We start from the raw sequence: 11,323 nt of genomic DNA, 5'->3' as shown, positions 1-11,323 counted from the left end.
CCTAACATATTGATGACAGTAGACCTAATGACGCATTGTTTTCTCGCATGAAAGCGAAAATGAAATTTGGCATTGCGGAGAATTTTAATATATTTTCCTGAAACTTTTTGACAAAATACCTATTCTTTTTTTTTTGGGAAAATTTCATGTTATTTTGTAAAAAAGTGTGATCTTGATACTTAGGAACGGATAGGCGAGAGGGAAGCAATGGCAATATCAGGCCTCAAATAGCCCAACATAGGATGGAGGGGGGGCCAGAGATGAAATTTAATGCAAAAGAAGTGAATTACACCGAAGATAATTACCCAAAAAGGAAAAAAAGTGAATTCCCAATCGGAAGCTGAGATTTTAATGCAAAGAATTTTGAAATTTCTTTTTTCTTATAGGAATGCTTGGACCACGTCTGTATACATCTCACATCGTAATTCACACAACATTAACAACGTAGACCAATTTGGTCTCTCCTTCGCAGAGTTTTGTAGATTTCACTAGAAACTCAAATAAATGCCCATGGACAACGTGGTCAATTGAACAGCTGAGATCTGTAAACTCCATTAGTAGTCTCCCTCCCTCTCTATCTGGTGTGATAACTTTTCGACCATAGTACAAACTGATGTTCTGTCTCTGTTGCTGAGATCTAATTAGCATATGTCAAATTTTCTCTTTGCTACTATTACCATTTTTCCGGGAAAGGCCAAAACTGACAGATGAAAAAGAGCTTATTTCCAATTAAACTACAGTCCAGTCTGACATGAGCGATCCCACTGCCAAAGGGATTAGATAGCTTGGTTTATGATTATTCGAATAATTTTTCACGTCACACGAGTCCCATAAAATAATTGGAGTACAGGCAAAATACAGTTAACCATACAAGACTCGCCCACAACGGTCACATGCACTAGGGGCCGCTGCAGAGACATCTTTTGGCTTCATCTTCTGCATCTTCGGTAGATCAATTTCCAGAACATCAGCCAGGGCATTCGAACCTACTTGGATCTCCTCCGAACTGCAAAACAATACAAGTCCAGTCCTTAGAACACAATAATGCTTTACGAACAATGGATGCAAAAGTCTGGTTCCCGAGAGTTCTTCCCAGCCCCAACAAAAGAAAAACTAGAAGAGCCACAGGGCTCATCTGTGCGTGTGTTTACTGCGCAATTTGATTTCCCTTCAATTTAAGTACACTGTTTCAGCTGTCTTAATTGCTTCCTTACCTCATGCAAAGTGGGGGAGTAAAGCGGACAATTGTATCATGAGTTGGCTTGGCAAGAACTCCTCTATCCTTCAGTTTTTGGCATAAATCATAGGCCGAAACAGGGGACAGATTTTTGCTGTAGAGTTCCACAGCATTGAACAAACCCCTTCCACGAACTTCCTTTATGTAGTTAGGGTACCGGTGTTGAACCTTAAGCAGCTGATCAGTAAGCTCCTTCCCCAGTTGGGCAGACCTGTTCGTAAAGAAAGGAGGTGGATCACAATACAAATAGGACACATCAGTTTAGAGGCATTGCATGTTTTTGTTTTATTTGCTGACAACACAAGCTTTTGTAATGTATTTGCTACCTCTCAGCAAGTCCCTCGTCTCTGATTACATCTAGTGAGGCAACTGCAATTGCACTGGCCAAGGGATTTCCTCCAAAGGTGCTGTCAACAAGAACATATAAGAAGTGTGTCAGTATGAGTTCCAGCTTTGTTCTACTTCCCACTCCACACTCAAAATTGGTTGTCTTGTGACACATGGAACTACTACTAAAAAATCACGTTAAAAGCACAAATGAAAAGAAAAACCCTCCCAACCTCAAAGACAATGGAAAAATTAAGAAAAATTACGAAATTGGGAACAACAAAAGTTTTTATAGAAGGAATCAAAATCCAACCAAAAAAAAAAAAAAAACAGAAGGCACCGTATTCCAATTCTATGCCTTATTGCATTTGCATTCATTTCACCAGAGAATGAGTAACAAGAACTACATGAATAGTTAAACCTCAAGGCCACAGTCATTCATTGTTCCCGGGGGGGAGGGGGACGAAAGCCAAAGTTTATTTGCTGGGAAATTACTCTCCTTTACAAGGACGAATAAACTTCAAAAGCAACCCTTCAGAAAAAGCCAGCTGCAGAAACACGTTTCTATCAGATCAGAAGTCCAGGCTGATATTTAGACTACCATATAAAAATAGGTGAACTTGATTAAATTGATACCAACATTATAACTTGCCCTCCCCTATGGCTGCATATATTGGTCCACATGACCACACTCACATAACCGCCCTGACCCAACTTCAATACAACCCCCTCAAGAACACTGACAGTAATGGTCCCAGATCCCCAGGCATGAATACCAAACATGGACTAATTATATGTTATTATTCCATGTTTCATCAGAAGGTGGACTTCTGTCTCTGCATTAGTAAACAAGCAGTGAAGAAAAAAGCAACATACAAAAGAATAGTGGTAAGAATGATATCAAACCTTCCATGTTCTCCAGGTTGAATGCAAAGCATTATGTCTTTGTCTGCAAGAACTGCACTAACAGGCATGACTCCTCCACCCAAAGCTTTCCCTAATATCTACATATAAATGCATGCAGAAGAGTTAGACTTTGTACAGAAGCACAAAAATGCAAAATCTTGTAAGGAACAAGAAAATATAGAAGGGACTTGGATCAAATCACACAGCTATTCATTTATAGAAAGGAAATGACTGAAAGCAAATTTTAAAATCGTAAAATTTTGAATGCCTCTATTCAAATACGTTCTATTTCATTCAAACCAGTGCATAAAATGGAAGTTTGGCTGGGGAAGTTGCCAGCACTTCTTTATCACATGACCATACATTACCAGGCAGACATTAAAAATTTTCCAGATTTACCACTTTACCTCATAGTGTCCAGACAGCATATAAAGATACAGGTACAGTTAAGGTGGAATGAGTTCTAACCACTACATCTGGGCGAACTTCTTCCCAGTCACAAGCCAACATTTTCCCTGTCCTTCCTAATCCAGTTTGTATTTCATCAGCTATCATCAGCACATTATATCTGGAGCAGAGATCTCTGACGGTTCTTAAATAGCCATCTGGAGGAATTATTACCTGCCAACAAACAGTATATGTTTGTCATAAATAACAAAAGAGGAACCACAGAAATTAAGCAAGCAATTGGGAGTTTAAATCCCCCTCCCAGGCCAAATATTATACAGATGCAAAGGTGAAGTCAGTTTGATATCTGAATCAATATGGTAATTGCTAAGACAGACAATAGAGGAAGGGAAAAGAAGAACCCAATAGTGACCATGTTACATGACAAATAGCATGAACAATGCATTAGGCAGGAAAATGGTAGGAAGGGGGGCATGATAGAGTGTGTTCTGTTCAAAATAGTATCCTACTTGCACTAAGCTTCATTCTCATTGTACGCGTTGCCAAACATTTCAATGGAATTTTTTCGTTACTTCTCTCTTCTCTGTTCCATCTGGTGCACCTAGCACTGGCCCACAGTATCAATATGCCAATTAAATCAACTGTATAGACAAAGCTAATACATAGAATATTAACCTTCCCACAAGATAGTTAGCTTTATATGAATCCCTTGTATGTATGGAGTAGAATATAATGTTTAAGCTATAAAGCAAGTCTGACATGATATATCAAGCAAAGGAAATTTTTAAAATTTGAACAGTCTTTTCCATAAAAGATGAGCTTGGTAAAGAAGGGATCAAGGAATGCGTCTATGATTTAATATCAATATAAAAGTTCATAAATTTGAAGCATTTTGCCATTCTGGACATAATATTTAATTAACCAAAGAAAGCACGAGAATATTCAACAATTGATACAAAAAATCAACTCATTGATCCTTTCTTTTAAGTTAAAAAACCAGAATGCCAGATTAGGAAGGGAAAAAGACTCTCATATGCTTCCATTGCATCTTATCATGTGTGCATTGTCAAACTGATCAAATATGTGTACTGAGAAAACCTACCCCAGCTTCACCTTGGATGGGTTCAAAAAGAAATCCAGCTATGCGTTCTCCATTTTCTGCACTTTGTCATGGATAAAATTCAAAAGGTGAGCTCCTCTAATCTTCCATGCTACACAAAAATTTAAAAAATATACAGAGCAACTTGAAACCTTTGAAGATCTTTTCAAGGGCATTTGCATCTCCAAAATCAACTTTAAGATGACCAGGCAATAAAGGACCAAAACCACGGGTAGCTTCATTGTCACAGCTCATAGATATAACAGCTAACGTGCGACCATGGAAGCAGCCACAGCATGAGACTATAATAGCCTGCAGTTAGTGTCAATAAGCAAAAGGACTCACGTGACATGATGCTATAAAAAAAAATAAAAGTAACTGCATTTTTCACAAAAAAGAATAACCAACGAGAAAGACGCAAACAGATAATGAAGTACAGAACAAGAGTCCGGAAATTTTTGTCAAAAAATAACTGCAAAACAAAATAAGAGATACATAAATGTAAAACTTAGACTCCAAGTATACTCAAATCTAATATCATTCAGATACAAAAAGCGGATGTCATTTTTTTCTAGATGATGATCTTGCAACATTTTTTTTTCCTATGCACAAGAGAATCATGTAATTAATCAAAAAGAAATAAACATCATAGCTAGCACGAGTTTCCAAAACCATGCTCTCAAACATCAAAATTATTTCATCTAAGATACCACAGGTATACTCAATATCCCTTCTTTTTTCAAACTGCACAACTTCTCCATCAAGGGTAGTGGTTTCAGATTCAATGTATCTTTCTGTTGTCCATATCTTTTATAGTTCACGCTCCACCGCACCTTACATATTTAATCAATGGAGAGGTCATTTTTGTTGCAATTTTGAGAATGTTTTTGTTCACCACTTATAGGGCATATGCAAAAACCTACATCATCACTTGCTACAGTCATCAATACATTTAAAATTTACAATTAGTTGCATACAAGTTAGTTATTAAATTAAATAAGTATACAAAAAATAGATTACTTTGAAAAATAATGGGCATTTCAAGAGAATATTTTATTTAGTCCCATAAAACTATACTAAAAACTTAAGCCTATCAAGATATTGCATAAGTTAGCATGGGTCTTACAGTTTATACATACCTCATCTTTGGGAATTCCTTTCTTCTCATAACCCCACTTTCTTGCTAACTTTAGAGCTGTTTCCACACCTTCAGCACCAGTATTCATAGGTAGCACCATATCATAACCAAACATGCTTGTTAGACGCTCAGCAAATACAGGAAAGCGGTCATTGTAGAAAGCCCGAGAACTTAGAGTCAGTCTTTCTGCCTGTTCTTGCAATGCTTTCAAAATTTTTGGATGGCAATGTCCCTAAATAAGTACGATATGCAATCAACACACTGGATGCCTTTAAAAGCAATAGCAAGAAAATGGAAGTATCAACGTCCACCAATTGCATTAAAGTAGAAACAAACCATCGTGTAAAAAATAATTTGAACTGATTTAAACTCTACCTTATTGGTTACCACACCATAAAGAAAAATAAACAACCTGTTCTGTCACCAAAAACCCAATTCAAGAGACTACAGAGGGACCTAGATAGAGACATTGTTACCTGATTAACTGCAGAGTAAGCCGATAAAAAATCAAGATATCTCTTTCCCTCCGGATCCCATACACACGATCCCTTTCCTTGTGAAAATACGACCGGAATGGGATGATAACTGTTCTAGAAACAGAACAAAGACAAGTGTCAACGATCAGCCCGCTGCAATGAATTGATTAGTTACAAGATTGCAACAACCAAAAGTGGAAAAGAAAAAACTGTTGAATCCTGGTAAATAACCTTAAAACGTGTCTTAACGAATGTACCAGTTAAGCTAAAGTTTTGAATCCACGATGTAGTACAAAAGAACAAGGTATCCTTGATGTTTAAAAGATAATGCGAGAGGGAACCTCTATACAACCTCCAGTTGTGAGATTACACCCCCGAAGCAATCGCACATATATCACCCTTTCATTCAGAATACAACCCCTGGGATTTTTCACCATTACCAATGCAAAGCATTTTAAGGATCGCCTCACTATAAGTAAGATCAACCTAAAATTTAAAGAAGCTTAGGAGGCACAAAATCCATGAATAACTAAAGTCCAAAACCTCAACTCAATTTCCAGACAAGAAATGATATTGTCACAGTTTAATGATAAAGTCGTGACGAAACTGAATAACACCGAGTAATTATAGCTGAGTATCTTGTTTAAAAGAAACTTGCAGCCACTCTCAACTAGCATTAAACTTTCCCTTCTGCGAAAAATAATTAACCCAAATCTTCACTTCATTAAATTGGGACAAAATAATAAGATATCAGATTATAACGAGAAGATAGCTGGAGACCCAGAAGCCAAAACTCGAAAAACGCCTGAAGCCTAATCCTTGAATAGTTCTCACACCTAAAATGACCTACTTGGGGTGGGCGGTTGGAAAGACAGAAAAAGAGAACCTTACTTGTGGGCACTAAATTCATATTCTTTATCGATGAGTTTCTGAGAAGAGGAAGAAGCGCTGCCTTCGGGAACAGCCCCAAAGAATCTACTTCCCCTGCAACCCCCCCGCAGCAGACACTGTAATTGTCTCCTGGCGGCCATTAATGATACAAAGGGAACTCAACTTCAACTTCGGAATTGGGATACTCTGCGTCCGCGGAATTCACAATTGCATCATGAAAAATGTAAATCCAGAAAGCAAACTTCAGCGATGTTCTAACAAACAAATGACGTTACGTCAGGCAATCTTATCTCAGTTGGGGAAAAAACCCTTTATTCCTCTCTCGTTGATCCGTTTCTCAGCCACCGTCGTTTTGTGATGCGGTGATACAACTCCCAAAGCATATCCATCCAAATCACTCAAGCAAGTCCCCATATTTATGCCAAACTGGCCTGTCAGACTTTGAGACGCAATTCTAATTTTGTAAGAGGTATTAATGTTCTTTTTTTTCTTCTTTTAATTAATGTAAAGACATGAAAAGATATCATATGACTACATAAAAATATTAGAAATGAATTAATCTGAATTATTACAATTTGATCCGAACAATTCCGAGAAGAAGGGGAGAAAATGTATTTTCTTCAATGATTCGTACAATGCACAGACCAGTGTTTCGAAATCATTTAAGACTTGAGTGTTGCGGATGTCGGTGGAAAAAATAAAAATAAAAATACTGCGCCATTAAACTTGCAATTTGCAAACTTGCCTCAATCCGAAAGTAACGTCATAATGATAATGTTAAGAACCTAATTTACGTAAATAAATAAATAAGGGCATAGACCCCCAGATTTATTTTGTTTTCTGGGGCCTAATATAGACCCCCAGATTAGTGAATTTTATTGAAGACACGAAAAAGGTTCCAACATGAAGCTGCGTGCACGATTGAATCACATAACGCGAAGAAAACAGGGCACCGAGACTGCTTTGACCTTCAAGCCCTTTGATGGCCTTCCCACGTTGGATTTCCATTTCTCATCCCTTTTATCTTTATTTATTGAGGAATTAATCTTTTAATCCTCATAATTTCACTCCTTGTAATTTTAAAGTTTTTAAATCAATCCTTATAATTTAGTCTGTTGTAGGAGTTACTCTCTACTGCGAGTTAGTCTTTACTGTTTGGATGGATTTAACTCCGTCAATTCTCTGATGATATATGGAGGAGGAATCATGCATTGCCCACGAGATGATACCAATGGCTGATCAAGCATAATAAAATACAGAAGTTTCTACTTTTAACTTACTATACTGAAATTTAACACACCCTTATCTGTAAAGTCTCGTGTTAAAGAAAGAAAAAGAAAAGAAAAGTATGTATCATTCTAAATTCTGTTATTAAGAATAAATTTTTGTCTTCTGACGACTCTCTATTTTATATTATTATTAACATGCTTTTGATTATATTTTGAGAGTTATTAATAAAAAAAAAAGAAACATTTTTTATTTTTATAAAGAAAATAAATAAGTAAATCATGTAAATTTATTGTAATATTTTTAAATTTTTTTTTTTAAATGATGAAAATTAAAGTAAACAAATAGTAGACTCATATTTATTACTTGTGAATAGGTAGGGTATGACAATATCAAAGCAAGAAAGAGAAAGAAGAAAAGAAAAATGTGCTTTTTAATCTAAAACACAAAAGCAAAATTTCATGCATATTGTCAAAATTTTTAAAATTGCTCACTAGTACCATGACACCAGACAAAAATGCAGAAATGCATAGTTTTATTTTCTATGAAATTACCTTACATAATTTGTTTTTCTAGATTGGAAGAGGTATCTTTTTGTGGCGGCAACCAAAGAAAACCTTAGGAGAGCAAGAGGAGAAGTCTTGAAGCTTGAAATCAAGAAGAAAGGGAAAAAATTTTCATTCTATATCATTTTTTCAGTGTTTCCTCTTCTTCTTTTACTCTATGCTAATAGTTTTGAATTTTTTTTGTGCTGTTTAGGAAGAAAAGATGAATTGAGAAGATGAATAATGTCAAGCCTTTAATAACGTGACTGGCATTTGTGTAATCATTATATAGTATAATCTATTACAGCAGAAAATAGCTGTACAGGGAAACTAATACACTATATGACAAATCTACAGAATATTCTATACACTAATTACATTATTAGAAAGTAATCATAGTTATGTTCTAACATCCCCCTCAAACAAGAAGGTGGAATTAATATCTCGAGTTTATGGCGGAAGAAAGAAAACTGAGTTCCTGACAATGCCTTGGTAAAAAATTAGCAATTTGTTGAGGAGAGGGTACATATCGAACATGCAAATCTCCAGCAATAACTTGGTCTCATACAAAATGAAGATCGATCTCAATATGTTTAGTTTGGGCATGCTGCACAGGATTAATAGCCATGGCACTGGCACTCACATTATTACACCAAATAACGGATGGTTTTCTCGACATTAACCTAGCTTAAACAATAATGGGTTGAGCCATTTGAGTTTTGCAGCACCATTAGCCAAGGCATGATATTCCGATTTGAAGCTAGATCAAGAAACAACATGTTGTTTACAAGATGACCAGGATACCAACGTGCCACCAAAATACACACAGAAATCACACGTGAACTTTAGATCATCAATGTTAATGGTCCAATCGACATCCGTAAAAGCAACCAGCTGAAGAAAGGACATAGGCTTGAGAAGTAGCCTATAGTTGAAAGTACCTTTGAGATACTGAAACACTCTCTTTACTGCTTGAAAATGGACATCTATCGGCTAGGCCATAAACTAACTCAGCTTGTTCACAGAATATGCAATATCAGGATGAGTTGTCATTAAATATTATAAAGCCCCAATGGCTTGTCTGTAGGAAGAAGGATCTAGCAGTAAAGCACCATCTGAAAGAGTTGACTGTTGACCAGTAACCATAAGAGTTGACATTGGTGCACAATCAAACATATTAAAATGAGTTAATAAGTCTAAGACATATTTACTTTGATTTAGAAACATGCCAGAATGATCATGAAAAATTTCAATGCCCAAGAAATAATAAAGAGAACCAAGATCTTTTAAAGAAAATAAAGAGTTAAGCTTTTTAATAAAAGTCTTAAGATATGCAAAATTGTTGCTAGTAACCAATATGTCATCCACTCAACACAAAAATAGTCAAGTTATGATGACAAAGAAAGAATATAGAGATATCACTCTTAGCATTTTAAAAACCCCATTGCAGCAAAGTACAACGCAACCGATCATACCAAGCTCAAGGAGCTTGTTTCAAACGGTAAAGAGCTTTGACAAGTTTGCACACATGATTGGGTCGTTAAGGATCAACAAAACCATCAGGTTGATGCATATAAACAATCTCTTAAAGATACCCGTTTAAAAAAGCATTGTTGATATCAAGCTAACGAACTTCTTGGTTAAAAGTGACTGCAATGGTTAAAACAAGATGAATAGTAGCAGCCCAATAAACGGATGATGAGGCTTAAAGACATCACTTTTATCTCAAGTAATCATTAGATGCATGTTGGTAATTGAACTTGAAGGAGAAATAGGATGAGAGTCGGTCATTGTAGGAGGTGATGAAGATAAAGTAGGAGCTGGATTGATCTGAGTAGCTAGGCTGATAGAAAAAATGGGCCACTCAACAAATTCATGGGATATTGATTGTGTAGGACTTATTGGTCCAATTAATGATATTGTTAGCAACAGCTCAGAGGTAGAAACATCAGATGACACAGAGGGCATTGAAAGATCAAAGAAAACTCGGTGATTACAAGAGTCTGTGATTATAAGAGGAATAGACGAATGATCTAAATTACTAGATCTACAATCCAAGAAACCTGAAACAAATGGGAAGACAAATGGATCAAACACAACATGATGTGAGATGTAAATGCGGCTAGTCAAACTAAGACATTTAAAACCTTTTTGTTGTGATGCATAACCTAGAAAAATACAGCGTTGACTATGAAATTGAAACATGTGTTCATTGTATGGCTTAAGGCAGGGATAACATGCACACCTAAATGGCTATAGAGTGGTGTAGTTTGACTCCATTTAAACAACTAAAATAGAGGCGTAGAATCATGAAGCTGAGTGTAGGTAACCTATTGATTAAGTAAACAGCAACTTGAAAAGTTTCAACCCAATAAGTCAGAGGCATATGAGCCTGGGCAAGCAAAGTCAAGCTCATTTCAACTATGTGGCGATGTTTCCTCTTAGCACGACCATTTTGAGATGATGTGTATGGATAGGTGAAACGTATATTAATACAATTAGCTTAGGCAATAGGAATAAATGGCTTGTATTTTGTACCACCAACACACTATATAGTTTTAATCTTACAATCAAATTGGTTTTCAATTAATGCACAAAAGTAATTAAAAGCGTTGATGGCTTCACCTTTATATTTCAGTGGATATAACCACGTATAATGACTAAAATCATCAATAAAATGAATATAATATTGATGCTCATGAATAGAACAAATGGGTGAGGGTCCCCATAGATCAGTACGGATGAGATTGAGGGGAGCAGATGCATGAGACAGAAATTTAGAAAATGGTAATGCCTTAAATTTATAACATTGACATGATTCACAAACAAACGTATCATCTATGGCAACTTTTTCATTACAATTATTCAAAACACAATGCAAAATCTTATTGCTTGGATGCCTAAGTTTGTAATGCCAATTTAAAAACTCAAAAAGATTAGCTTCAGGAATATAGTAAGTAAGATTCGCTTGAGGTGAACTACTTGGATGGTCTAGTAGATACAGCCCCTATCGTGGTTTCCTGTGCATTAGTAATTTTCTCGTTGCCTTGTCCTTTACAACACACCCAG

General features: G+C 36.1%; 1 protein-coding gene across 4 annotated transcripts; it reads right to left on the bottom strand.

Moving 5' to 3' along the window:
* Positions 1-701: 701 nt before the first annotated feature.
* On the bottom strand, positions 702-6,929 carry LOC129306261 (ornithine aminotransferase, mitochondrial). Of its 4 annotated transcripts, XM_054946739.1 has the most exons (11): positions 6,483-6,929; positions 5,933-6,011; positions 5,592-5,705; positions 5,117-5,347; positions 4,130-4,289; positions 3,981-4,036; positions 2,939-3,091; positions 2,471-2,568; positions 1,564-1,644; positions 1,215-1,448; positions 702-1,006 (listed from the first exon to the last, which is right to left on the bottom strand). In XM_054946739.1, exons 1-11 carry the CDS (start codon positions 6,620-6,622, stop codon positions 862-864), a joined length of 1,491 nt encoding a protein of 496 aa, XP_054802714.1. In that variant the 5' UTR covers positions 6,623-6,929; the 3' UTR covers positions 702-861. The 4 variants fall into 4 exon arrangements, with proteins under 4 accessions (XP_054802714.1, XP_054802715.1, XP_054802717.1 ...); XM_054946740.1 differs by lacking the exon at positions 5,933-6,011 and having other exon boundaries at positions 5,592-5,700; positions 6,483-6,920; XM_054946742.1 differs by lacking the exon at positions 5,933-6,011 and having other exon boundaries at positions 5,592-5,744; positions 6,483-6,623.
* Between the last annotated feature and the right edge of the window lie 4,394 nt (positions 6,930-11,323).

The sequence above is a fragment of the Prosopis cineraria genome, unplaced genomic scaffold (genome assembly GCF_029017545.1).
Source record: "Prosopis cineraria cultivar Desert tree isolate PC_DT_omini unplaced genomic scaffold, ASM2901754v1 PC3, whole genome shotgun sequence".
NCBI classification, from domain to species: domain Eukaryota; kingdom Viridiplantae; phylum Streptophyta; class Magnoliopsida; order Fabales; family Fabaceae; genus Prosopis; species Prosopis cineraria.
Note: the sequence above shows the minus strand (reverse complement) of the source record. Positions and strands in the feature narration are given on the sequence as shown.